This window comes from Odontesthes bonariensis, chromosome 24 (assembly GCF_027942865.1).
Source record: "Odontesthes bonariensis isolate fOdoBon6 chromosome 24, fOdoBon6.hap1, whole genome shotgun sequence".
Classification (NCBI taxonomy): Eukaryota; Metazoa; Chordata; class Actinopteri; order Atheriniformes; family Atherinopsidae; genus Odontesthes; species Odontesthes bonariensis.
In genome coordinates, this window is record NC_134529.1 from 12,815,627 (window position 1) to 12,839,062 (window position 23,436).

Below are 23,436 nucleotides of genomic sequence, written 5' to 3' on the forward strand. Positions count from 1 at the left end.
ATTACAGCATTTTTTTTATGTAGATGCAATATGTAGATGCATCATTCATCACAAGCCTGATGGATGCGTTTGTGTCCAGCTCCTGAGCCACCGGGAGCATGTGTCAGAAAGTCAAGAGAAGCAAGTGAATTTAAAGAAAGACCTGGCGGAGATGCAGGAGTGGATGGCTCAAGTCGATGAAGAGTTTCTGATGAGAGACTTTGAGTACAAGAGTCCTGAGGAGTTGGAGGCGTCGCTGGAGGAGATGAAGGTGGGGGTGGTGAAATGTGGCGCTTGTCTGATTAAAAAATGTTGTGCTTTCTCTGTGTTGGAGTGCAGCTCCCTCTCTCCTGACTTTGTCCTCTCGTGTCTCCTCGTCTCTGACAGCGGGCTAAAGAGGACGTGCTACAGAAAGAGGTGAAGGTGAAGATCCTGAAAGACAGCATCAACCTGCTCGTGTCCCGGACGCCGCACCCCGGCGGCGGGTTTGGACAGGAGCTGACCTCGGAACTGGACGGGGTCCTCGCCAACTACCACAAGCTCTGTGACCGCCTCAAGAGCAAATGTCACACCCTGGAGGTCATTTCTGTGATAACTTGTGAAAAAACGATGTGCATAGACATGGGAATGAGAATGAATTTTTTTTTTCAGCATTACGTTTAGCATATTTGTGTTTCAAGTGCAAAAATGTTGCTGTAATTCATGACTTAAGTTTTGCCTCAGTCAGCTTACATCTGACGTATGTCGGTGACATTTATGTTTATTTGACTTGTCAGTTTATTAGCTTTCAGAGCTAGCCTTAGTCCAAGTGCTAGTTACAGGCACTGTTTTTGATTGCCGTCCCCCACACTCTGCAGAGTAAAGGTCAGATATGTCACTCTGTTGTACTGACGCTCATGAATACAATGTGAAACCCACCAGTCATCGTGCGGTTTTGTCTTTAGATGTTTACTAATAAAATTTTTGATGTAGGATTTATTTGTTTATTCAATTTCTTGTAAAAGCACAGAGTTTTATCGCATTGCGCTTTAACGGCATGCTTTGCACACCTGTCGCATAATCACTGTATTCGATCTGATCTTCAAAATGTTTTTGGTGTGCAGGAAGTTTGGTCCTGTTGGATGGAGCTGCTTCAGTACCTGGACATGGAGCAGAGCTGGCTCAGCTCTCTGGAGGAGAAAGCGCAAGCTACTGACAACCTACCGGAAAGCACTGAGGCTGTTAACGAAGCTCTGGAGGTACAAGCACTCAAAGTCTTCTGTAATCGCATTGAATATTTCTCTCCAGCTGTCTCTTTCCCTTTAACTGTTTAGGATTGTTATTATTTTCGGACCAATTCAGCTGGAGCATGTTTATGGGACAGTGGCTTGTTGGTCATATAATTCTGGACAGCAACTCACAAAACCACAAAAACATTAGACCTAACATCCTATAGGACACGTGTTTACATGCCAAATCACTTAAGAGTCAAAAGGAAGGAAATGGGATATAATTTATAATTTACTTTAAAAAGTCCCTTTTTCTTAACTAAAACATAACTAATGAATTTGTTAAACTTTGCACGTTTTTCTGATGGGATTTTATTTTTTTTGACATTTAAACATTGATGCTGACAGAGTGGTTGCTACATACGTTGCCTGTTGGAAGTCGATGAAACGAAAGCAATTTTTCTATTGAAGTTATATTATTCAGTTATGAGTAAAACTTCATGTTAGTACCTTAATTTGTCTTTAATTTGTCTTCCAAGGTTCCTCCGCTGCTTCGCTGCTATATCTGTAGACCGCCTGCAGCACGGCTGTCAAATTCACTTTAATCACTGTGCTGCTTCTGTGACATCACCAACCTGTCTCGTCTTTGTCCCTCTCATCAAATGCTTTTGGCATTTTTTTTTTTTCTTTCTATCCCTCCCCCAACAAGTGCCTCTCTTTCTCTCTTCCTCTTCACTCTGTTCTTTCACCCTTCATGCCGTCATTCCTCCCGTTTCGGGCTCACTGCTTTTGGGTGGGAGTCGTTGGGGAGGGCTGTCGCTCTCTTTTCGTCTATCACCCCCCCCCCCCCCCCCCCACCCCCCCCCCCTCCCCCCGGGAAGGAAAAGTACTTTCAATGAATGCACATCAACAGTGCGACGTCACTAGCTCGCTCTCTCTTAGTCGCGTCTCATTTCCCCTTTCATATATTGTCTCTTTTTGATTAGCTTCTGTCTCACACATCCAGCCGAGCAGTTCCAGCAGTCTGCTTCTTCATCTGTTCGCTCAGCTTTTGTCTTCTTTCTACATTTTTCCCGCACAAACCTGCACACACGCTCTCATTTGCTGGATTTCATTTTACTCTCTCCAACATCGACAGTCTTCGGTCTGTTTTGATGAAATTAAGCTCTTTCTGCTTTGTTGACAACTGAAATTGAAGGACTATACTGTTATCTGGGAATTTCACTTCCTCACACCCATTTCCTTACTTTCCTCTTTTGCTCGATTGATCCCGCCTCGTTTCTCATGTGTCCACCTTGCTCTCCATCTTTTCATTCGCCACCAGTCTTTGGAGTGTGTGCTCCGCCACCCCGGGGACAACCGGACACAGATCAGAGAGCTGGGTCAGACGCTGATTGACGGGGGCATACTTGATGAACTCATTAGTGAAAAACTCGAGGCCTTCAATTCCCGCTACGAGCAACTCAATCACCAGGTCAGGACTTTGTCTTTGTGCGATTGTGTGGATGCTTTTGGCTTTTATTATTATTATCATTGCAAGTGATTTTGTTTTCCTTTTTCAGTGTTCTTTGCAAATGTGTCTCATTTTCCCAGAACAAGTCATCCTAATAAGATATCATGACATGGTGCGTTTATGAGCACACTTTTGGTGTACGCCCTGAGTTTCTGTTTCATGTTGTCATTCAGGCGGTGAACCGGCAGATCAGTCTCGAGCAGCAGCTGCAGACACTGAAGGAGAACGAGCAGGCGCTCCAAACCCTGCAGGATTCCCTGAGCCAGCTGGACCACACACTCACCTCCTACCTCACTGATCGCATTGACGCGTTCCAGCTCCCCCAGGAGGCGCAGGTACCAAATTATATTTGATTCCCGGAAAATGATCCAAGCCCGAAAAGGCCTGCATGCAGCAAGTTCTCCAGAATCAGTAGTATGTCTCATAAAACATGCTGAAATCTACCTGAGGGTTACATGCCTATAAAAACAAGTCAAACATGCAATGAATGCACATATTCACAGTGTATATCCCTGCTCATTTTTACTTTTCTTTCAGACTATTGGTGCAGAGATTGCAGCCCACGAGGTGACTGTAGACGAGATGAGGAGAAGGAATGTGGTTAACTTACCTCCTCCCACCACTGACGGCAAAGCTGCTCGTGGTGGGACCATGTTGGACCAACTGCAGGTAACACTGACCCCTACTGGACAATGTCAGGAAGTGTAGTGAGCTCCAAACGTCCTCTTTTTTTTTTTTTTTTTTTTTTTTTTTTTTGCCATTTAGACATTATTTTTCACATCCCAAACTAGGAAAAAAAGTGTTAATTTATGGTATTGTGCTTTCTTTTAATTTGAGCCGTGTGCTGTGAAAGGAGCGCACACGCACTTTGAAACAGTAATCCACACCTTCATCACATCTCCGCTGGATTACTGCAATGCTCTTTATCTTGGAGTCAGCCAGTCCTCCTTTGCACTTCTCCAGTTAGTCCAAAATGCTGCCGCTCGCCTCTTAACTGGAACACGTAAGAGGGAGCACATTACCCCCATTTTAGCTTTCCTCCACTGGCTGCATTTTAGAGTCCATTTTAAGATTCTTTTATTTGTTTTGGGCTCGCCCCACCTTACCTCTCTGAGCTGCTCCATCCTTATGCTCCTGCCCGGTGCCTCAGGTCAGCTGATCAGCTGTTCCTGGAGGTACCGAGGGCCAAACGGAAGCTCAGAGGAGCCTTTTCTGCTGCTGGTCCTAAACTGTGGAATGACCTCCCATTTCACATAAGACAAGCCCCTTCACTGTCCATTTTTAAAACTCGTCTTAAAACCCATTTTTATTCCCTGGCTTTAAACCCAGCATGAGACTCTGTTTCTGTTATTGTTTTACTGTTTTTATTGTTTTAATATTGTTATAGTTTATTATTGTTTTTACATTGTTCTTATGTTTTATGCCTTATATTTCGTGTTGTTACTCGTGTACAGCACTGTGCTTCAGCCACGGCTGTTTTGAAGGGATTTATAAATAAAGTTGAGTTCAGTTGAGTGACTTTAACTCTTTGCATTGCTCTGCTTGCAGAGGAAACTGAGGGAGATCTCCACAAAGTACCAGCTATTCCAGAAGCCCGCTGATTTTGAACAGCGCATGTTGGACTGTAAAAGGGTCTTGGAAGGTGCTAAAGCTGAGCTGTCCGTCCTGGATGTTAAAGACGTGGAGCCAGAAAAAATCCAGTCCCACCTTAATGGCTGTATGGTGAGAACCTCGATCACCGTCGCCCACAGTCTGTTGGAATTGTTTAGTTGTAGCTTCCTAATTCTGCAGACACGAACAATCTCTTCCATATAATTACAAATATGGGGCCTTTTTTGTGTTTAGAAATTGTACAAGTTGCTGAGTGAAGTGAAGCTGGAAGTGGAGACGGTGATAAAAACAGGTCGACAGATTGTGCAGAAACAGCAGACAGAGAATCCCAAGGCGATGGATGAACAGCTTACTGCTCTTAAACTGCTCTACAATGACTTGGGGGCTCAGGTAACTCATTTTCTTTCTTTTTTTTTTTTAAAGTAAGTCAATTCTAGCATTCAGCTCATGCCGCATTAGAAATGAGACCCATCACTTCTGAAGTAGCTCAGAGGCCTGTTCTTTCCTTTCACAGGTAACGGAAGGCAAGCAGGACCTGGAGAAAGCCATGTCCCTGTCTCAAAAGTTCGAGAAGGAGAGTTCGTCCCTGCAGGACTGGCTGAGCGCAAATGAGATCCAGCTCGAAAAGAAAAACAGCTGCGGAGACATGCCAGCTGACATCGATGCTGAGATCGCATGGGCTAATGTAGGTGGCCGACCATCTGTGCAGAAGTTTACTGATAGAACAGACAGCTGTTCAATTTCAATTGACTTAGATTAGCTTTGTGTATGTGGCTCTCATTCACAACAAAAGTCATCTCAAGGTACTTTAAGGAACAGATAGATGGGGTCCAATTCAATCCACTTATAATCCAATTCAGTCCAAATCATTTCAATCCAGTTTATTATGATGGTTTTCATACTTTCTAATGCAAATTTATAAAAAGCTGACAAGATGACAAAAAAAAGCTGTGGGCTGCATCTAATTTAGAGAAATTAAGGAAATATATTAATATATATGAAATAATATGAGAAGCAACAGTAAAAGCTCAGGTTACTTTGAATCTTTCCAAGCTTTGTGTGATGAGGTTAGTTTTAGACGGTGTGAAGTTTTCTACATCAAACAAACCTTTTGAGTTCATCTCTTTGGAACAGTCGGAGAAATACTTTTCTAACTTGCCAGCAGATGGAGCAAAGAAGCAGCTTGATGCTTCTGAGCGTGCAGATGGATTTCTCCTTCTAACACAGAGGTTAAATGTCAACATGATGAGGAGAATAAAGCTACTTCAGGATTGAAAAGCTCTTCTGCTTTTTAGTTTAGCGCGTAGTCAGTGGGTTTTTGTTACCTCCAAGTCAGGCTTTTTTGGGCACAACAGAGTGGGAGAACTTTACACCGAGATATAAACTACTGACACACGTGTCCCTCAACCAGGGCCTGCTGAAGGAGTCGGAGCGCCGGAAGGTGGAGCTGTCCGGCCTGATGGAGACCAGTGCAGGTCTGCAGACTCTGGTGGAGGGCAGCGAGGCTCAGCTGGGGGACAAGCTCTGTGGCCTCAATGAAGCCTTGGACCGCGCCCACACCTGGACCGAAGACTGGCTCAGCACTGTTCTGGTGAGCACAAATATTGTGTACAATCAGACAAAATAAAGAACGCAGCAACTCTTCATTTGTTTAATCTGAGTAAGAAGATTCTCCCACCTGCAGTTTTCCCGTTTCTGCACTGATGCAGTTTGCAGCTGGGCAAAGGCTATATCGTGACTATTGCATTTATAAAACGCATCATATTCACATCATTATTTAAGGACCATGGGTAAGTTTTAAAGTTGTAAAAAAAGAGAAATGGCAACACAAGGTTATCTCTCTGGAATATTTCCAGCCCAAATCACTCACTTCCTCATTATGTTGCAGAAGTGATTGCTGCAGCTGTGCAGAGAAACAAACTACAAATCAACAGCCAAACAAAAGCATGCAAATCACCTCTTCAGTTAAAATATGTTCATATCTGAACACAGCCCCCCCCTTTTTCAGATTGTGCAAACGCCAGTTTTGATTTCCTCGAGGAAATCACAGAGCCTCTTGTTCTTCTTCTTCGTGTTTTGTGCAGAGTCACCAGAACGAGGTGGAAATTTTTGATGAGAACTTGGCTCACATCAGCACCTGGCTCTACCAGACCCAGATCCACCTGGACGAGGCTGAGCGGCTGGCCCCCGCAGAGCGGGAAAACATGCTGAAGGTAAGGAAGGAGCAAGCCGTTGCCTTTCGGAGGGAATGCATCACTGTTAACTCCCTGGTTCCACCTCATCTTCAAAGACTTATTACTTTGACTGTGAAGTCTGAAAACTATGTCAGAATTGACCAAGTTTATACCCTAACAAGCCAGAAAAGATCAAATCTAGTTTAAAATGAGATTTCTGCTTCTGTAGGGTAACACGTTCTCCATCGATATTGTTCAAAAACCACGCATAGTTGGATACGCCATTTCCTCATAAGTGTTAACTAACTTTTCCCTCCAAATGGAATAAAAGCAGAGAGATGGTGGGGACTGGTGCACAGAGAGGTTTGCATGGATGACATTGAGAAAGATGCAAGTTGAATAAGAACAGGAAAGAGGAGAATGCAAGTCTTGTATGGTGGTGTCAAGGAAGTTAAACGTTTTAAATCTCCAATTTGAATCATCAGCCTTCCTTTGTGTTTAACTTTAAAACCGAAGGTCCCCACTAAATATCAGCTGGCCCCAGCTGACCTCGATCACCAGCAATAAGTTCTCAGGTCTGACTAACTGCACCGCTCTGCAATGCAAGAGAGACTGACTAACAGCGGCTCTTTGTTCTGTCTGCAGAGCATGCTGGAGGAGCTGGAGGACATCAGTCTACGCGTGGACAACGTGAGGGACCAAGCTGTCATCCTGATGACCAGCAGGGGCCCCGCCTGCCGAGATGTGGTGGAACCCAAACTAGCTGAGCTTAATTGCAATTTTGACAAAGTTTCCCAGCACGTCAAAACTGCCAAGGTACAAAAAAACGTAAAATAACAGCACCGTAAAGTTCTTACAGTGATTGGTTCACTGTGTGGAATTCAATTCAGGGATAGGCTTAAAAGGTTTAACTGCCATATGGTCTTTTTCTTTTCTTCTGGCCTGCAGATGATGGCCAGTCTGGAGTCGGGAGGTGTTGAGATGAATCGGCAGGCACCTCAGCTGGTACAGGAAACTATTATTAGCATAGGCTGCGAGAACATAGAACCAATTCGATCTTTACTTAACACAAGATCCTGTATAATGGGCTTATAATTGATTCCAAATAAACTAGAAATGCAGAATAACAGCTGCCAGGACTGCATGGCTCAGTTTGGCTGCATGAAGTTTGCCTCGGCTGACACCTCTTTTATACACAGTCCGATAATTACATGTACATTAGCAACTCAGACTGAGCCGCCTGGGGTTTGTTTTTGTTCTTTTTTTAATCAGGTCACTCACAGTCAGGAGGTCCAAGCAGAAAGTCAGACTCACACTGTTAAAACTGTGGCCCCCGCTGAGATAAAGGACCTTCAGGCGGAGCTTCAGGACACACTGAGGACTCTGCAGCAGCAGGAGGACCCGGTACACATCCAGGATGATGACCAGGTGCTCAGGTTTACCTTTTTAGATCAAACCATTTTAGCAGTGTTCATATAGTTTTTGAAACCTTGCAAGGAAAAAAAGTAGAAATATAATAGCTGTCCAATGTGTCATGGTTAGGAATTCTTTGCAACTTTCTAGAGGAATTTAATCAAAAGCAAAGAATTGGGATCTTTTTGTCCTCTTTGGGAAATTGCGTGAGATTTTCTATGAAGAATAAGCTGGTTTACTGGTTCTGTACAGTTTATACCTGATGAGGTGAGTATTGATCGGGCATCTCAAGGTTTAACAAGTTTGGAATTCAACTTGGATAGAAAGGTTTATGACGTTAAAGCAGAAAAAAAACCAAGGTCATTGTGCCAGCCGATGGGCTTTCTCTGTGTTTTAATCATTATTTTTCTGAGAGGCGTCGACGTAGCCTTTAGCCTTTAGCCTGAGCCACGCGCTACACGTTTAGCAAGATGGTTGGATTTGAGATGCATTCTAAATTGCTCCAATTACAAAAAAAATGGCTCCACTTTGCATCTGCAAGCTCTTGGATGCTTAACATGAACTCTTCCCCTGTGCCCCCCTGCAACAGATGGACGAGGAGAAAGCCAGCATGGAAGACTTGCTGAGGAGGGGAGAAGAACTGCTGCAGCAAACCCCCGATGAGGGCCAAAGGGAGGAGTTGAGAGCTATGCTGCTCCGGCTGCAGCGCCAATATTCTGCTCACAGGGTGAGATACGTAAACATAGGTTGTGTCGTCATTAAAAGCGGCTTCTAGTAACAATGTGTGCTTTGTTGACTTCATAATTAATTGGACTTATCTGCGTCTCTGCTTGCTTTAAGCAGCTGAGAATACAGAAAGTCGGGCAAGTCGACATCTCTGTGGAGTCATCATCTTCTCAAACCTTCAGAGAGCAGGCAGAGTCTTCATCTGAGGTAAGGGCACTTAGACACGCGCACAGACTTGTGTTGTACATCCAAACATTAAGAAGTACTGGAGGGATTCAACCTTGGCAGTAAATCCATCACAGAGGCTGACTACCAGACTCCACAGAGCAGCCTCTACTTCTCTGCTCTGAAAGCCTTGATTATTTACTTTGTACATCAAGATGTTGCACATCTTTTACAAGTCTGCTGTAACTAGTGCAGCATTCTTGGCTGCAGTCTGCTGGGAAAGTGGTCACCGAGCCAAGTGCCACAAAAGCTGATTTGGCTGGCACTGTGCTTCTCTGGTTTTGAAGACGAGGGTGCCGCACAAACCGTTGACCATCATCCCGCAGGCTCTCGTGACCCTGGTGGTCGAACAGCAGAGCACTTTCAGCAAGAATCTATTTCTGCCCCGCTGTGCCAGACGGCCCCATCTGAACCACCACACAACTGAAATTGGGAAGAGCTGTTGTTCAGTTGGCTGTACCAACAGATTCAGAAAGAAGTTTTTTTTTTTTTTTTTTCAAAATTCCGAAAATTAAAGAGAAGAGAGCCAAAGGTTTGCTGGGATTCATCAAGAAAACTGGAATCCAGGCTTGGAAGGCGGATTTGGCGCTGAAGTCATTATTGTGAAATATTTTGACAAACCCACATGGATTATTTACAGTCTCCCGTTTATAATCTGTGAAACTTTGGAATTTAAATGTTTTTCACATTTGCATAGTGACATTAAAGGTGCATTCAGACAATTACATTTTCACCGAAAACGATTTAATTTATAATTTACTCCAAATATTTTTACTCAATCGGTATCGTTTGATGAATCGTTAAATCACACTCCGAACCTGGCTTTGTATTCTTTATCCCATGGTTCACAGGTCAAATGTTTTCACAGTGTTATAAAACAGGGGGGTAGACAGGAAAAAATGTCTTGAATCGGTTGTTTCCTGTTCAGACCAACAACCTTTAATTTAAGGTTATATTCGCTTGTTGTGCGCTCGGTCCCATGATTAGCAGAAGGAGCCATGCTGAATGTTGTGTGTCTGTTTTTCTGCACTCCAGGTCTGTCTTAGAGTATCTTTAGCGCCTACTTTTTGTTGTTTGTATCTATTTACATCTTTAAATTAATTATTACTGTTGTCATTACTGTGAGACTATGATGAGACTATGATGAGTATAATGTTATTAATCTCCTCGTGCTTTGTGACGTAGGAGATGCCTGAACCAGATCTTAGCAGCACTCTGTCTCTGACTCCCTCCGACTTCCTGTTGGAGATCCACAAAGTTCTCCTCGCCATGGCCGACAATGAGCTGCTCCTGAACTCCACGGAGCTCTGCGGGGGGCTTTACGAAGACTTTTCGAGCCAGGAAGACACACTGAGGGTGGGCATCGCTCCTGTATCCAACCTGCGCAATCAGAAGTTGTTATTTTAGACTTGTCCAAGAATTCAACGATGATATCAGCCAGTTTGTCGAGGAAAACTTAGGGATGGTTTTCCAAAACAAAGCTTTTGATGTAATCGCATCATCAGGAGGGGGTGTGATTATTGAGCATTGTTGTTGTGATTATCAGCGGTGGGAAGTTCATCTGTCACAGGTGCATGAATATTGTTGTTGCTCCTCTTTTATTCGTGTATTTCTATATTTTTCACAGAATATTAAGGAGAATCTGGAGCAACTGAGTGAGCCGGTCACAGGGATCCACGAACGCCACCCTGATGCGATCCGAGATGCTTCTCCTGCTGAGGTGGCCCAAATGGAAGACGCCCTCACACAACTCAATGCCGAGTGGGACCGCCTCCATCGCATGTACAATCAGCGCAAAGGGTATGCGGACCGATTTCACTTACAGACTCTCCAGGTTGAAGTTAAGTGTTTTCAGGCCGTCTTCAACAGAGTAAAACTCTGATGGAAAAAAGCTATTTTTTAAGGGATGTTTGTGAAGCTTCATTTCAGTGCATTTGTTTCGAGCTGCAGGGAAACTGAATGCCAGCTGTTTGCCCGTCAGCAAGCAGTGGGAGCAGAGAGAGGGCACAGGATGTGGTGGAACACGCACATGCTGACCTTGGTTAAAATCAAAGGAACTCCTTTGGCATCGACATTCATTCACATTTTCATTTCACTCATTCACACAGTGGGTCACCTTGACCACCATCGTCACAATTCCTTGGGCCCAAACCGCCATCATTTGCTGAGAGCAGAGAGTGGAAAGAGAGAGTGAACCTGGGAGCTAATTTTGAGATTGCATACAAATGCAGAGGCATAACCCAGAGGTTTCATTCTCAATCAAAAGAAGGGAGCGTGTTTTGTGAGACTGCTCATCCAATCCTCATTTCCCCAACTTGTATCACTGATCAGTTTTGTGCAACTCAAAGCGATGCAGAAAGAAGAAGTAACTGTCACGTAAATCTGCCTTTTTTTATCTTTTTGGTATTATTTCAGTAACCAGCCTCTTGGTCAGTATTTCTTTATTCAGCAGCAGTGCTGAACTTTCTGTTTTTTTTTTTTTTTTTTTTTTTTTTTTTTTTTTAACATTTACTTTCAATTGTTCTTTTTCTCCCCATCATTTCCCAATGGTTGAATCCACTTTGCACATTTACATGAAGCCCGAACAACGTCAAAACAAACGAGAATCGACCGTTTTCCGAAGAAATCATTGAAAGATCTCAGAGTTTGTGTGGGATCGGAACAGATTGATTCAGATTAAGTCCAAGCAGATGAAGAAATATTGGGAAATATTCCGGTGTCAGTCGTTTGCCCCTTTGCAGTTTAGTTTTCCTTTCTTTATATTTTGATTTTCTCATTCTGATCACTCCGATTCGCTTGATGCCACCTGCTGGTATAATCCTGGCATTTTCAGTGGCAATCTGCTCCTTTCTATTGTCAAAATCTCTTCACTACATGCAGCCTCTGAGCAAAGTTCTGACAAAAACATGAATAACACAGACCAGGCCTGTCTGATTCTTTCCAGGAAATTGCTGCGAGGATCTACAAATCATGATTGCAGCTTGTTGCTTAACACCTTTGCTGTTTTGGGGGCTTAGCGTTGCCACATAAGGCCGTGACTTGGTTATTATGAAAGCATGGCGACCTTGGTGGATATTGAAATAAATACAAATAAGTCAAAGATTGGTGGCGCAACCACTCCAGTCTTCACTGGTGAGCCAGTGCTGTTGAGATCAGTTTGACTAAAGACGCAGTTATTAACGCTGACCTGCGTTTGTTGTCCTCTGCAGGAGTTTTGATCGTGCCGTAGAGGAGTGGGGGCAGTTTCACTGCGACCTAAAGGACCTCACTCAGTGGCTGACGGACACAGACGCGCTGCTGTCCGAGAGCATCGGCCCCGACGGGCAGCTGGACCTGGAATCTGCCCACCGACATCAGGAGGTCAGTGGAAGGTGGTGCATTGGTGATTTGTATGAATGTGTTAATCTGCTGAGGTATGTATTACTCATAAGTTTTAAATGTGCAGTCATTTTCCCACCCTGAATGCAGATTAGGTTTTCAGTTTTTTTTAAATTTTATTTTTGTTTTTTTTATGAAGTAGAGATCTTTGCTGACATCCCACCTTTTTCATTCTGAATGCTAAATAGTCCAATATAAACACACTCTCGGCATATGTTTGTCAGTTCAAAGCAAGACATTTCACTTCCCAGAGGGCCACAGCAATATATGTTTGAGGAAATAGGCAGTTAGTTGTGTGGATATGTCAGAAGATAATTGCATTTCACTCCCTAAGGGGAAAAATGGGTCCTATACTGTACCTCATAAACATACCACACATTTAACTGTGCATTACGCCGAGCTGGGAACGGCGAGAAGTGAAATGTAAGATGAGGTGCCTTTAATATAGTTTTGTTTGATTACTGAGAGGCATTTTCATTTCCAAGAAGAGGTAAATTCTCTGAAGCCACTGCATTATAGAGGAAAGCACTACCGCCATTAGCACCTTTATCAGCGTGATTTACAAAGCTCAAGCTACACTGCTGTGTCTCTCGCTCTTTTACATGTTTTCACAGTTGCTTCGAATAAGATGAAGGATCGGGGGGGGGGGGGGGGGGGGGGCGGTTAGAGATCTATTAGCTGACTCATCCTTTGGCGCACTGTACAATCACTCACCTTACTTTACGGGTCTGTCTTGGGGATGTTAAATCTCTCTTGGTGTGAGGTAGAGATTTGGCAGCTTGAATCTCGACTCACTGTAAATCATGCCAATGTGTCAATAAGAGATTTGCGTGGAGAGATGGACTTGAGCTGGGGATCTGAGCTGAAAGGAATTTGATTATGATGTTTGACTTCCATCTCTTTCCCTCACGTTTATCCCGTTCTTCCCGTCTTACTTTAGGAGCTGGAAGAGGGCCTTGTGGGTCATCAGCCCGCCATGGCTGGACTGACCCGCACCGGGGAGCAGATAATTGGGAAAATTTCATCTCCTGACGGGTCCCTGCTCGCAGAGAAGTTAGAAACTCTTGGTCAGCGTTGGAGGGCTGTCAACCGGCAGATCTTAGACAGACAGCGGAGGTATCTTTGGAAACGGGGGCTGGAATATTGGCAGGAGGCAGCTGTCGCCTATGAATTTTGACAGTGCTCCGTCTCGAATTTTTTAACCCAGTCAAAAATATACATGTCAGAGCTCACTTTCAATCCCCACCTGGCTGTTTGTCAGCTGGCTGGTTATCTTCTATCAGTCTGGTCAATCACTACGTAGCAGCAATTTAAATGTAAATTTCACAACGAGACCGGCAACTTTGAGGAAATGGAGATCCTAATCGGGGTGTTTAATGTGCTGTGTGTGCGCGTGCAGGTTGGCTGCAGGGGACCCTGCTCTGTCAGACCTGGTGAGGAGGCGTGAGAAGCTCACTCTGTGGCTGGAGCAAGCGGAAAATGCTGCTCGCTCCCTCCCCGTGTCCGCCACTGACAAAAACCTCAGAGAACTCAAGGTACAGCAACTCGTACAGCATGATCAAGCTGGTCTAAGAATTCTTTTCTTGCACCAGAGCTGGTAGAGACTCCTTTTTTAAATGTGCTGCATTTTCCTTTAACCCCCCCCATATCTTAAACTGCATGGCCAAGTTGCTTTGTGCATCTCAATCACAAGCAAAACCTGTTTAAACTTGCAAACAGACCCAAAAAGGATACTCACATCATCACAAACGGTCCTTCTGTGCCGTCTTTTTTCATTCCCTCTGGGCAACCAACTCAGCCAGAAGAAAAGCACGTTGCACAATGATTGACGTTACACGGCAACAGGGTTTCTTCTTGATTTTTCCTATTCTTTAAACTTGTGTGTCAGTTTCCATCAGCTTGTGATTTTCTGAGGTTAAGGGTCAGTGCACCTCTCCTTGCAGGCCCTCGCTGAGGAAATGGACACACAGAATGAACGACTTGGTTGGGTGAACAAGCATGCTCCCCAGATCTTGGCAAGTCCCGGTTTGAGCCCTCAGAGCAGAGACCAGCATGTTGGAAAACTGAGAGCCATCAACCACAGGTGGAGCAAGGTAAGAGTCGCACCAACGCTGCATCCAAGCTCAAACTCCAACTTTTAGAGTAGCTCTTTTTCCGTCATTTTCTGCTCAGCCCTAGATTCAATGTTTTTTCTTGAAATTTTAAGAATTACCGTGATATTAAAATGATATTGTACTTCACTAAAAGCCCTAAAATCACTCTTTGATGTCCTCTGTAATGTCCTTTGTATTTTCTTTGTCCTCCTTTCATCCCTCCTCCATCCTCCTTCTCTGCAGGTGACCCAGGAGTTGCTGGACAAAGTTGGGGAGGCGGAGACCAACCTGCAGGGTCATACCCAGTTCCAGGAAAGGATGAGCAGGCTGACAGACTGGGTCGTTGTCGCACACCAAACAATCATGACCCGAGGGCTAAATCCAGGCCAAGCGCAGGTAGATGGCCTGAAAACATCACAAGAACTAACGCACTTGGGAAAAAAAGTCGATTTATCATTTTAGTAAATGTCTTTTTTTTTTTTTTTTTGTTACCTTTTGTAGGCTCTTGAGGTCTCCATGAAGGACAGGAAGAAAGACCTGGAGGATCTGTTGGCTCACTCTATCGAGTTGCAGAAACAACAGCAGCTGTTGCCTCAGGAGAAGGTCTCAGCGTCCACAGCAATATCATTTTTAGACGGAAGATATTGTCAATTGTGGCATATAATTATAGCATATTGTTAAAGCATCGCAACCCATTCAGTGTCCCATAAATGATCGCAGTTTAATTGGCTGTTTTATGGAAGTCTGGATGCACTCTGTTTGCTAATTTTAGTCATAAATTATGCGTGTGTCCCCCTCTGTGTGCCCTCGTGTGTGTGTATAGGGTAAGATAGAGCAGCTGGCTGCAGACTGGAAAGCACTGGATGGCAAACTGAGGGAATCTCTCCAGCCGTCAGTCTCACTGTGGGCACATCACCAACATGTTGTCCACCACCAGCAGCTTGGTAAAAAAAAAAACAACAAACAAATGACAGATTTATCACTCGCTCTAAAAGGCATGGAGAGGAAGTGATCCAAAGCACGTCCCAGGAAAGTTTAAAACTTTTAACAAGTGAGAGTAAGTTGGGTATTTAATTCCTGTGGATCCTCAAAAGGACATAAACATTCACTTCCTTGAGCGGTAATAAGTTCTCTGGAGGAAAAATTTGCAATCCTTTGGTGTTCCTTAATCCAGAGCATGACGGTGCATGATAACAAAACAGGGCTGAACCAGAAAGTACTTGTTGTGTAATACTAAACAATCTCTGATGCCTCATTCATCATGGTGTAGTGTGATGCCAGTGTCCTCTGAGAGCCATTTGAAGACACCTTCTCACAGATGCTACCAATCCCAAATGTTTGTTGTATTATTTCCTTTTAAAGAAGCACGTTACGTCAGCCTTGCTCGCCTATAGCTTCGTGCCCTTTTTTCCCCCTTTGCTCCAGTGTCGGCGGTGCCCTCCGCCGTTCAGATGGCCAGCTTGGTGAGCGAGGACGCCTACCACCAAACCCCACACACACCGGACACCGTGGCGCCCAAAGATCTCAACCAAACTGCCACCGAACTCGCCGACTGGCTTCTGCTTATCACCCAGATGCTCAAGTCTAATATTGTCACCGTGGGGGACACAAAAGAGATCAGGACAACTATAGGACGCCTTCAGGTGAGAAATGTTGAGCAGCGGGAAGGAAGTCCTGTACATTGCTATATGTGACACAAACAGTAACTGGGGCTGGTTTTCATAGCTGACTTAAAACATGCAAAATCATCAATAGATTGATTGAAATTCTATGTGGGAAACACTGCATCTGTTAATCCGTTCAGACGCGACCCAAAAAAGTGCTTATGCTGTTACCACGTCAGGGCACCTCAGGTCTTCATGTGTTAAATTCAATAAAAACCATAAAACAGATTTTCTTTTTTACTCAGCCCTCATGTAAATCTGTTTTTCTCCTGGCAGGTGACAAAGAGTGACCTTGAGCAGCGTCATCCCCAGCTTGAGGACATTTTCACCTTGGCACAGAACATCAAAAACAAGACCTCGGATCTCGATATTCGCACGTCCATTACTGAGAAATGTACGTACGAAGGAGGATGACTGCACTAAGCATTTTTCAAAAGACTTCTCAGTAAAACAAAAAAAACATCCAAGCTATTCCATTTTTTTAATCTTTATCTCTTTTCTTTTTTTTTTTTTGTCTGTTGAATTTACTCCTGTCTCTGGCTCTAGTGGAGAAAGTACGCAGCCAGTGGGACAGCACTCAGCACGGCGTCGAGGCCCGGCTCCAGCAGCTGGATAACATGATTGGCCACAGCAATCAGTGGGAAGAGCAGAGGAAGGAAGCAAAGGCCCTCATTGGACATCATGAAGGATGCTTCCACAACCTTCTCCAGCGGTCCAAAGATCCCCTTACTAAACAGCTTGAAGACAGTAAGGTTAGGAAGAATTTTTATTACTGCCGTGTGTCTGATGACTGTCTCCCGTCAGGTCATTTGCAGCGATTCTGTGCTCTTGTCATGATGATGGACTAGATCTCTCCTCCAGGAATCTTTTTCCTAATGAAGGAAAAGTCTTCGACTTAAGCAAACTCCATAGCCGTCGTAGGTTTGCAAGCCTGTACCAGTTGGAAATGTAAAAATCACCTCTGTGAAGTTTCCCTTAAACTTTAATAACATTCATTCGTCCACATCATCCATCATTTTGATTTGTGAGGATGACTTAGCCGAGAGTTCCTGGAGACCTAATGCTGCCCCTTAAGTGTGTTGGAGACAGTACAAAATACAAACACTAGAGGGCAACTGAGTTCAACAGTTCTACCTGCTGCTGGTTTGGGTGGCCTTGTCTTGATGAGTAATAGTCCATTTAAAATTGTGACGTGTACCTTTTTTTGTGAAAAGAATAGGAGCCTGTTAATAATCTGCTTGATTAAGTAGAGGTTAAACAAACAGTGTCAGAGAGTTTGTAAGTTCTTTTTTTGTATTTCATGAAGCTGAGAAAACGGGTCATTAATAGCCTCGCATGACAATTTGTCTTATTAAAAGCAAACACCGAAACAGTCCGGGGTAAGTAATAAATGGAGTAACGCCGACGGGGTCCTCCAGAGTGACTCGTGATGTTCTCAGTGAATCACATCTGTCCGATTTTCAGCGTCATGATCCGGCGTCGCCGCACCTATTCTTTCACAGGAGTTTCTTCTATCTCTGGGTCGAGGCCAGGCCACAGTCGCAGCCTTTAATGAGCTTTCCAGTCACCTTTTACGAGAATATTCCACCGACGACACCAGGAAGATCAAAGAGGTCGCAGAGAGACACACCGCCAACTGGAACAGCATCAACAACCGGTACATAAAAACTCACCTGATCCACCATTGTTCCTTTTTGTCACGATTTTGGATCATATTTGACTCATTCCTGGCGTTTGGCAGGGCGAGCGACCGTCACACCCAGTTGGACAGTGACTTGAAAGGGGTGCAGGTGTCTCTCAGGGAGCTGGAGTCCTTCCTCAGATGGCTCCAGGAGGCAGAAACTACGGTCAACGTCCTGGCTGACGCTTCCCAGAGGGAAGACCTGTCTCAGGACTCCGCCCATGTGAAGGAGCTTAGGCGGCAGCTGGAGGTAGGTTAACAGAGGAGCTGTGAGTGTGTGGCACAGGTGCTAGCCCATTATCTCAGCGTCATCCTTCATTAGTGCAGCTGGATCTGAGGCTGCAGTGTGTGTGCGTGGGTGCGTCTCCGTGTTCGTAGGTAGTTAAAGGTGGGTGAATGAAAGGGCAAACAGAGAGGGCATGTGAATGCTTGTATGCATCGAATGCGGCTCATTGACCCTGATGTCCTGTGCTGCTTTGGAATTCAGCGTGGCGTCTTTGCGTCTCCCCTCACTTGCTTGTCATTTACCCAGACCTTTCCTCTGGGATCGTTTGACCCGCGTCATCGTACGCTTCATGTAAAATGTCAGCCCCACCGTCACCTCACCTCAGTCTTTGAGTAGTTGCAATAGGCACAAACATTCAGTTGTTTCTTTATCTCCCTCAGAAGCTGAAACATCCATTTAAAAAGTGGTTAACCAAGTCAGTCTTGCTCTCATCTCCTTACGATCGTACATTGAGAAGCTTTTGCACGGTCTCTGTTACTCTTTGAATAAACCCCTTATCTGTAGGGAAAACTCTAGGGATTATCGTCCAATAATAACGCCTTTGGTTTTGTTGTTGTGAATATAATTTTCATTTCAAACCATTTCAAAACAGGCCAAAGTTTGAGTGGAGAAAGAACCCAAAACAAAACCCAGAGTCACTGCATGAATGAGCCCACAGATTTAACCTGCTGTTGAGCCCCGGTTGCTTTTGTTATTTGTGAAACACAATTCTGATTTCCATCGGTTTACAGAAAACAACATTTTGAAACTTGCTTTTCTCCAGTGTCATTCGGGGTTATTCGGTGTAGCTTGTTGTGGAAAAGTGGAAGTTGGATATGTTTTGTTTTATTCTATATCTGTAGCAAAATAAAGGGTGCCGGAGAGGTTTGAGAACTTCCCAAAGCTGCTTGCGCGTGTTGGCTCATAGATCACGGTTCACTGAAACCTTAAAACATGAAATTAACCAAACTTCGGGCATTGGACTTGGTGTATGTAAAGTATTGTGTCATCCATATGCAATATGTCGGAAATGGCTGATTTTCTATTTTTTTATGGTTTCTTTTTTAGAAATGTAACGGTGTAATTTATCTCTCGTCCTGAAACGGTCCTGTTGTCCGCCACAGCGTGGGACATCAAAGGGAACAATTACTACAATATGAATGCTAACATAAACTTGAACTCATTTTCTGTCATTTCATGGTTTTTAAAGTCTTGTTCTGTTTCCCGAGCTGGCTGACGAAATAGAACTTCATCACGCCGCTCACGTGCACACACGTTGAAAGGTATTCCAGCAGGAAAGATGCAAAGGTGCACGCGGCCGGAGGAGGCGATTTTGATATTGATATCATTGATAGCATTTATATCTGGTAACTCCAGAGCCAACAATACACTCTGTTTCACTTGTCAGTATCAGAATAACTGAAATGGATGCTTTAGCAAGTTAAACCTCATTTAAACTGGGCTTTTCAGTGTGTGTGTGTGTGTGTGTGTGTTGTTGAATTATCATTACTTGAACATTTGTTTATGTCCATTCTTTTTTTTTTTATTTGCCTTTGTGTTTCCCTTCATTCATATAAAGCTACCAGGCAATCAAGTGCTGTTGGTGAGTGCGCGCCAAACACAGCATTCGTCTACTTGTGCTGATTTAAAATGCACAAGTCATGATTGAGAAGAACAGTCGTGTCGAGAGAGTTTTTTTCTTCTTTGTCCTTTTTCAAATAAAAAGTCAAATAAGAGCCACGGGCTACATGAACCTGTTGTAAATCCTCCTGTGTGTAGAATTCTGCGTGGTGTGCAGGGGATGGATGGCTGTAATGTGATAAACTCAGGGGACAAACGGGTATCGGTGAACAATCAGCTCACTCTTTGTCTTCTGCTACCTTGGTGCTTAGAGCAGATTTAGCTGTTTTTTGTAACAGCTAAAAGATGCACAAAAGCCTTTTATCTTCCCTTGACTTGGCTCGATCGTGTCTTCTCTCCTCATGCTTGTTCTCTCCTTTGTCTCTCTTCCCGGTTAAGCTTTGGGGAACTGTGTTTGGACCGCACAGACTCGGCACAAAATTTAGATGCTGTGTATTTCTCCCGATAGACACAGACAACTTAGAGATGCAAATTAGAGGGAACTGCTCGTCTGTATGTGTAAACATTTACCTTTTGAGTTATTATTTTTTTTAATGATATCCTCAGTTTATTGATACAGAAGCAAGAGGATTGATTAATGCTATTGTAGTTTTACGCCAGGTTATGGCCACTTATTCTAAATGGGTTCTTTTTGGATATGTGATCAAAACTGGAGTTCTCGAACGCCCACCTGAGGCTGGTTTCAAAAAAGCGAATCAATACCCCTGGTTGATTTATTTATTTATTTATTTATTTTAATTTTTCTTTTTTTTGCTTCGTCATTTGCCAGTAAACTTGCACTTTTCTATACTTGAGATTTAGTCCAGAGTTTCATGTTTATCCAAGTGATGGAAGAGCTCCAGCGAACACTGCCAGTGAAGAAAATGAATAGAACTAATACTTCCAGGAACCCAAGACGCCTGAAATAACCCCTCCCTCTTTGTAAATCTATTGTGTGTGTGTGTGTGTGTGTGTGTGTGTGCATCTCATTTGTTCTCGCTCACTCTCTCTCTTTTCTCTCTCTCCCTTTGTCTGTCTCTTGCACATTGATCTGTCCGTCGCCTGGCATAATGTCATCCTCCCTTCACGGCAGAGGGATTGTTTGTCTTCCCTCACGCTGCTGCTTTTCATCTTTCTGTCTCTGTTTCCCTCACTCCTTCCATCTCTTCCTCTCTCTGGATCAGAGGCGGTAAAAAGTGAGCGTCGTACACACACACACACACACGCTCGCTCCCTCTCCTCGTCCAGTGCAACTCGTGCCTTCCTCCTCTCTCTCTCGTCCCCTCTCAGCTTGCCGGTACTTTGCACTCTTCTGGCAGTGTTTTATTTCTTCTTCATTTCACTCTTCTCCGTCGCTCTCGCCTGACTCTGCAGGGTGCTGTCACAAGCGATTTGTTTAATTCTCTTCTGGCTCTGCAGTCGGGGTGCGCGTGTGAATGTCCGCGTGGAGGAGAAAGTGAGTGTCTCGTCTTGTCCGCCTTCGCCTGCATCATGCGTGTGTGAGTGCATGCTGAGAGATGTGTTAGTGACTGTTTATAAAGCGGGAGAAAGAAAGCTCAGCGAGGCTGCGCTCACTGTGTGGAGAGTGTGTGTGAGTAGTATTTATTTATTTTTTCTCTCTCTCTCTGTGTACATGTGTGTAAGAGTGTGTGCGCATCACGTCAGCTTAGCTTGGGTCTGGTCGGTTGGCTAGGGAGAGGGAGAGGGAGAGGGAGAACAATATGAGCGGGGTAGGGCAGTGCTAGCATGCGGACCGGGAGCAGACTGCTGCAGACTTGTAGCAGTCTTAAGATGATGGCCATGGTCCGGACCTCCCTCCAGAAAGTGGTGGTCTTCTTACACAGGCTCCAGAGGATGGCCATCTCCTCGCCGCGCTACCAGAAACTCTGCAAGGTACGTGGAGCGACCCGGCCAGAGAACAAGAGTTCACGTTTCTCTTCTGTCTTGTTCTTTTTTTTTGGTCTCTCCTTATTTTACGTGGGAATTTGTTTTAAACTTGCAGCGATGCGTGAACTTGAGTCTGTTCGAAGCTTTAGGATCATCTATTTATTCATTTATTTTTAACTTTGATAATTCAGCTTGCCAAAGTTTAGTTATCATGCATGATTTAGAATATGTTCGAGGCCATTTTGGTTTGTTTTCGAGACTACTGAAGTGTTTTTTTTCCAACGTAAATGTCCTTGCTTTTCACAAATCGAGAATAAGTAGTAGTTTCTCCCTCCTTTCGTTGCCTCTTTATTGTTTGAGCCATGAATTATTTGGTCGTTCTGGCATTTTCTCCCAGCTGATGTTGTTCTGGGACTCACCTTCAGAGTATGTTGTTTTTCTATTTATTTTTACATTATTGACTTCAGGACTTCTTGAACTCTTTCTGCAGAGCAAGAAATAATTACATCTGTGCATCCCTGCTGTGGCATGTTTGTGAGTGCGCGTTATATTTCCGTCTGAACGCTGCCAGTTTTGAAGTGAGGTTTTTTCTTTTCACACTAGGGGAAGAGAGTTCAGTGTTACTACTACTGCTGTATTTTTAATCCTTATAGAATGTGCCGTATTAGTTCATTCCTTAGTGGTCAATTGTTCCGTAATGGATGTTATTTAACAATCAAGCCCTTTAATTAAAGTTATTGTGAAGTTATTACTTTAGTGCCGATATCATACACTGTTGAATTAATTAAAAACACTGAGTGTGTGCCAGTTGTCGTTGTTTGTCGGCTGTATTGATTTTACCTTGGAGAAAAAGACCACTGATGTGCGCAGTACTTAGTGCCATTTTGTATCCCTCTTGATCATCACTGAGTGTTGAACGTCATCGCCGTCCCTGTCGGGTTGCACAGCAGCGACATGCTGTCAGACCGAGAGCAGAGGGGACCAGCTGTTGAGAAAAACAGAGGCTATTGCATCAGAAGAGTTGAGGATTACTTTACAGCTTCAGCCAAGCCTCTGCAATTGTGGCTCAGTTTAATCCATCCTTAGATTCTTTTTTTTTTTTTTTTTTCCTTTAGTGTTCCACTTTTTCGCTCTCTGCTTGTTCGCTCGTCTGTCTTTTATTGTGCTTTTGCCAATTGCTTATATGAGCACTGGGTAAAATCTGTTTACAGTCTTTTTACATCTCTTCCTTACCTCCCCAGTCCCTGCACAGAAAGAAAAACATCAAAGGGATTAGTGAGACGGCACAAGTATGATGCTTGGCTGAAAGTCGAGTATGAAAAAGGCACCAACAGAACTTTTTGAAATGATAATTTTTCAACTTCTCGCTAAAAAAAGAAAAGTGAAATCTCATCCTTTCTGTGGCCCAACACAGGCACTGTAAAAGGACACTAAGCACTAACTCAACTCTGGAATTGCTCACCTGGCTCCATTCAGCATCCTTAGGGGCCAGACCAACCTGGATTGTGTCCCTATTGGTGGGAGGCATCAGTCATTCTACACCCAATTACCCTCCCCTGGGTCACATCAGTCACTCCAGCTGCATTTGGCCTTCCCCTCAGGGAATCAGTAATGCCAAGCTGCTCCTACATCCCTGGGGTACGCTCACTGGCTGCCAGACTGGAACAGTAACTTCCTGATGATGGATTTGTATGGGGCTCATCCTCTTGCGTTTGGCTATTCTTTCTCTTTTTGGACAGCGCCGGTGCTAAAACAGCCCGCACTGGTATTGCCCGACTAAGTTCTGTTAGAAGCCATTCTCCCTTCTTTTCGACGATTTGCTGGTTTAATTACCAACATAATTACTTCAAGCAAGGGAAATAAGTCGGGAGAATTTGAGAGAAATCATCATATTTTTTTCCATTGAACTTTGCCAGTATCTGTTTTGTGCTAATGTCTTGGCTGGAACCGCACCGGGTTGACCTTTTTTAATGTAAATAAAAATCCTCATCAATCCTTT

At 44.1% G+C, this 23,436-nt stretch overlaps 1 protein-coding gene across 6 annotated transcripts in view; it reads left to right on the top strand.

Moving 5' to 3' along the window:
- Window positions 1–23,436, top strand: part of utrn (utrophin) — a 163,933-nt gene that overhangs the window by 35,372 nt on the left and 105,125 nt on the right. For 5 of the 6 annotated variants that reach the window (XM_075459716.1, XM_075459719.1, XM_075459715.1 and 2 more), the window contains 30 exons: window positions 80–250; window positions 367–558; window positions 1,083–1,217; window positions 2,512–2,661; window positions 2,874–3,035; window positions 3,238–3,369; window positions 4,249–4,422; window positions 4,546–4,701; window positions 4,826–4,996; window positions 5,723–5,902; window positions 6,396–6,524; window positions 7,131–7,301; window positions 7,434–7,490; window positions 7,758–7,913; window positions 8,488–8,625; window positions 8,742–8,831; window positions 10,035–10,205; window positions 10,477–10,649; window positions 12,059–12,209; window positions 13,168–13,343; window positions 13,627–13,762; window positions 14,171–14,320; window positions 14,564–14,716; window positions 14,822–14,923; window positions 15,144–15,264; window positions 15,746–15,963; window positions 16,261–16,378; window positions 16,531–16,736; window positions 17,487–17,641; window positions 17,726–17,915. In XM_075459716.1, the coding sequence (XP_075315831.1) occupies window positions 80–250; window positions 367–558; window positions 1,083–1,217; window positions 2,512–2,661; window positions 2,874–3,035; window positions 3,238–3,369; window positions 4,249–4,422; window positions 4,546–4,701; window positions 4,826–4,996; window positions 5,723–5,902; window positions 6,396–6,524; window positions 7,131–7,301; window positions 7,434–7,490; window positions 7,758–7,913; window positions 8,488–8,625; window positions 8,742–8,831; window positions 10,035–10,205; window positions 10,477–10,649; window positions 12,059–12,209; window positions 13,168–13,343; window positions 13,627–13,762; window positions 14,171–14,320; window positions 14,564–14,716; window positions 14,822–14,923; window positions 15,144–15,264; window positions 15,746–15,963; window positions 16,261–16,378; window positions 16,531–16,736; window positions 17,487–17,641; window positions 17,726–17,915 (4,584 nt within the window). Of the gene's footprint in view, window positions 1–79; window positions 251–366; window positions 559–1,082; window positions 1,218–2,511; window positions 2,662–2,873; window positions 3,036–3,237; window positions 3,370–4,248; window positions 4,423–4,545; window positions 4,702–4,825; window positions 4,997–5,722; window positions 5,903–6,395; window positions 6,525–7,130; window positions 7,302–7,433; window positions 7,491–7,757; window positions 7,914–8,487; window positions 8,626–8,741; window positions 8,832–10,034; window positions 10,206–10,476; window positions 10,650–12,058; window positions 12,210–13,167; window positions 13,344–13,626; window positions 13,763–14,170; window positions 14,321–14,563; window positions 14,717–14,821; window positions 14,924–15,143; window positions 15,265–15,745; window positions 15,964–16,260; window positions 16,379–16,530; window positions 16,737–17,486; window positions 17,642–17,725; window positions 17,916–20,962; window positions 21,444–23,436 lie in introns of those variants that run through there. The other variant, XM_075459720.1, reaches the window with a different exon arrangement.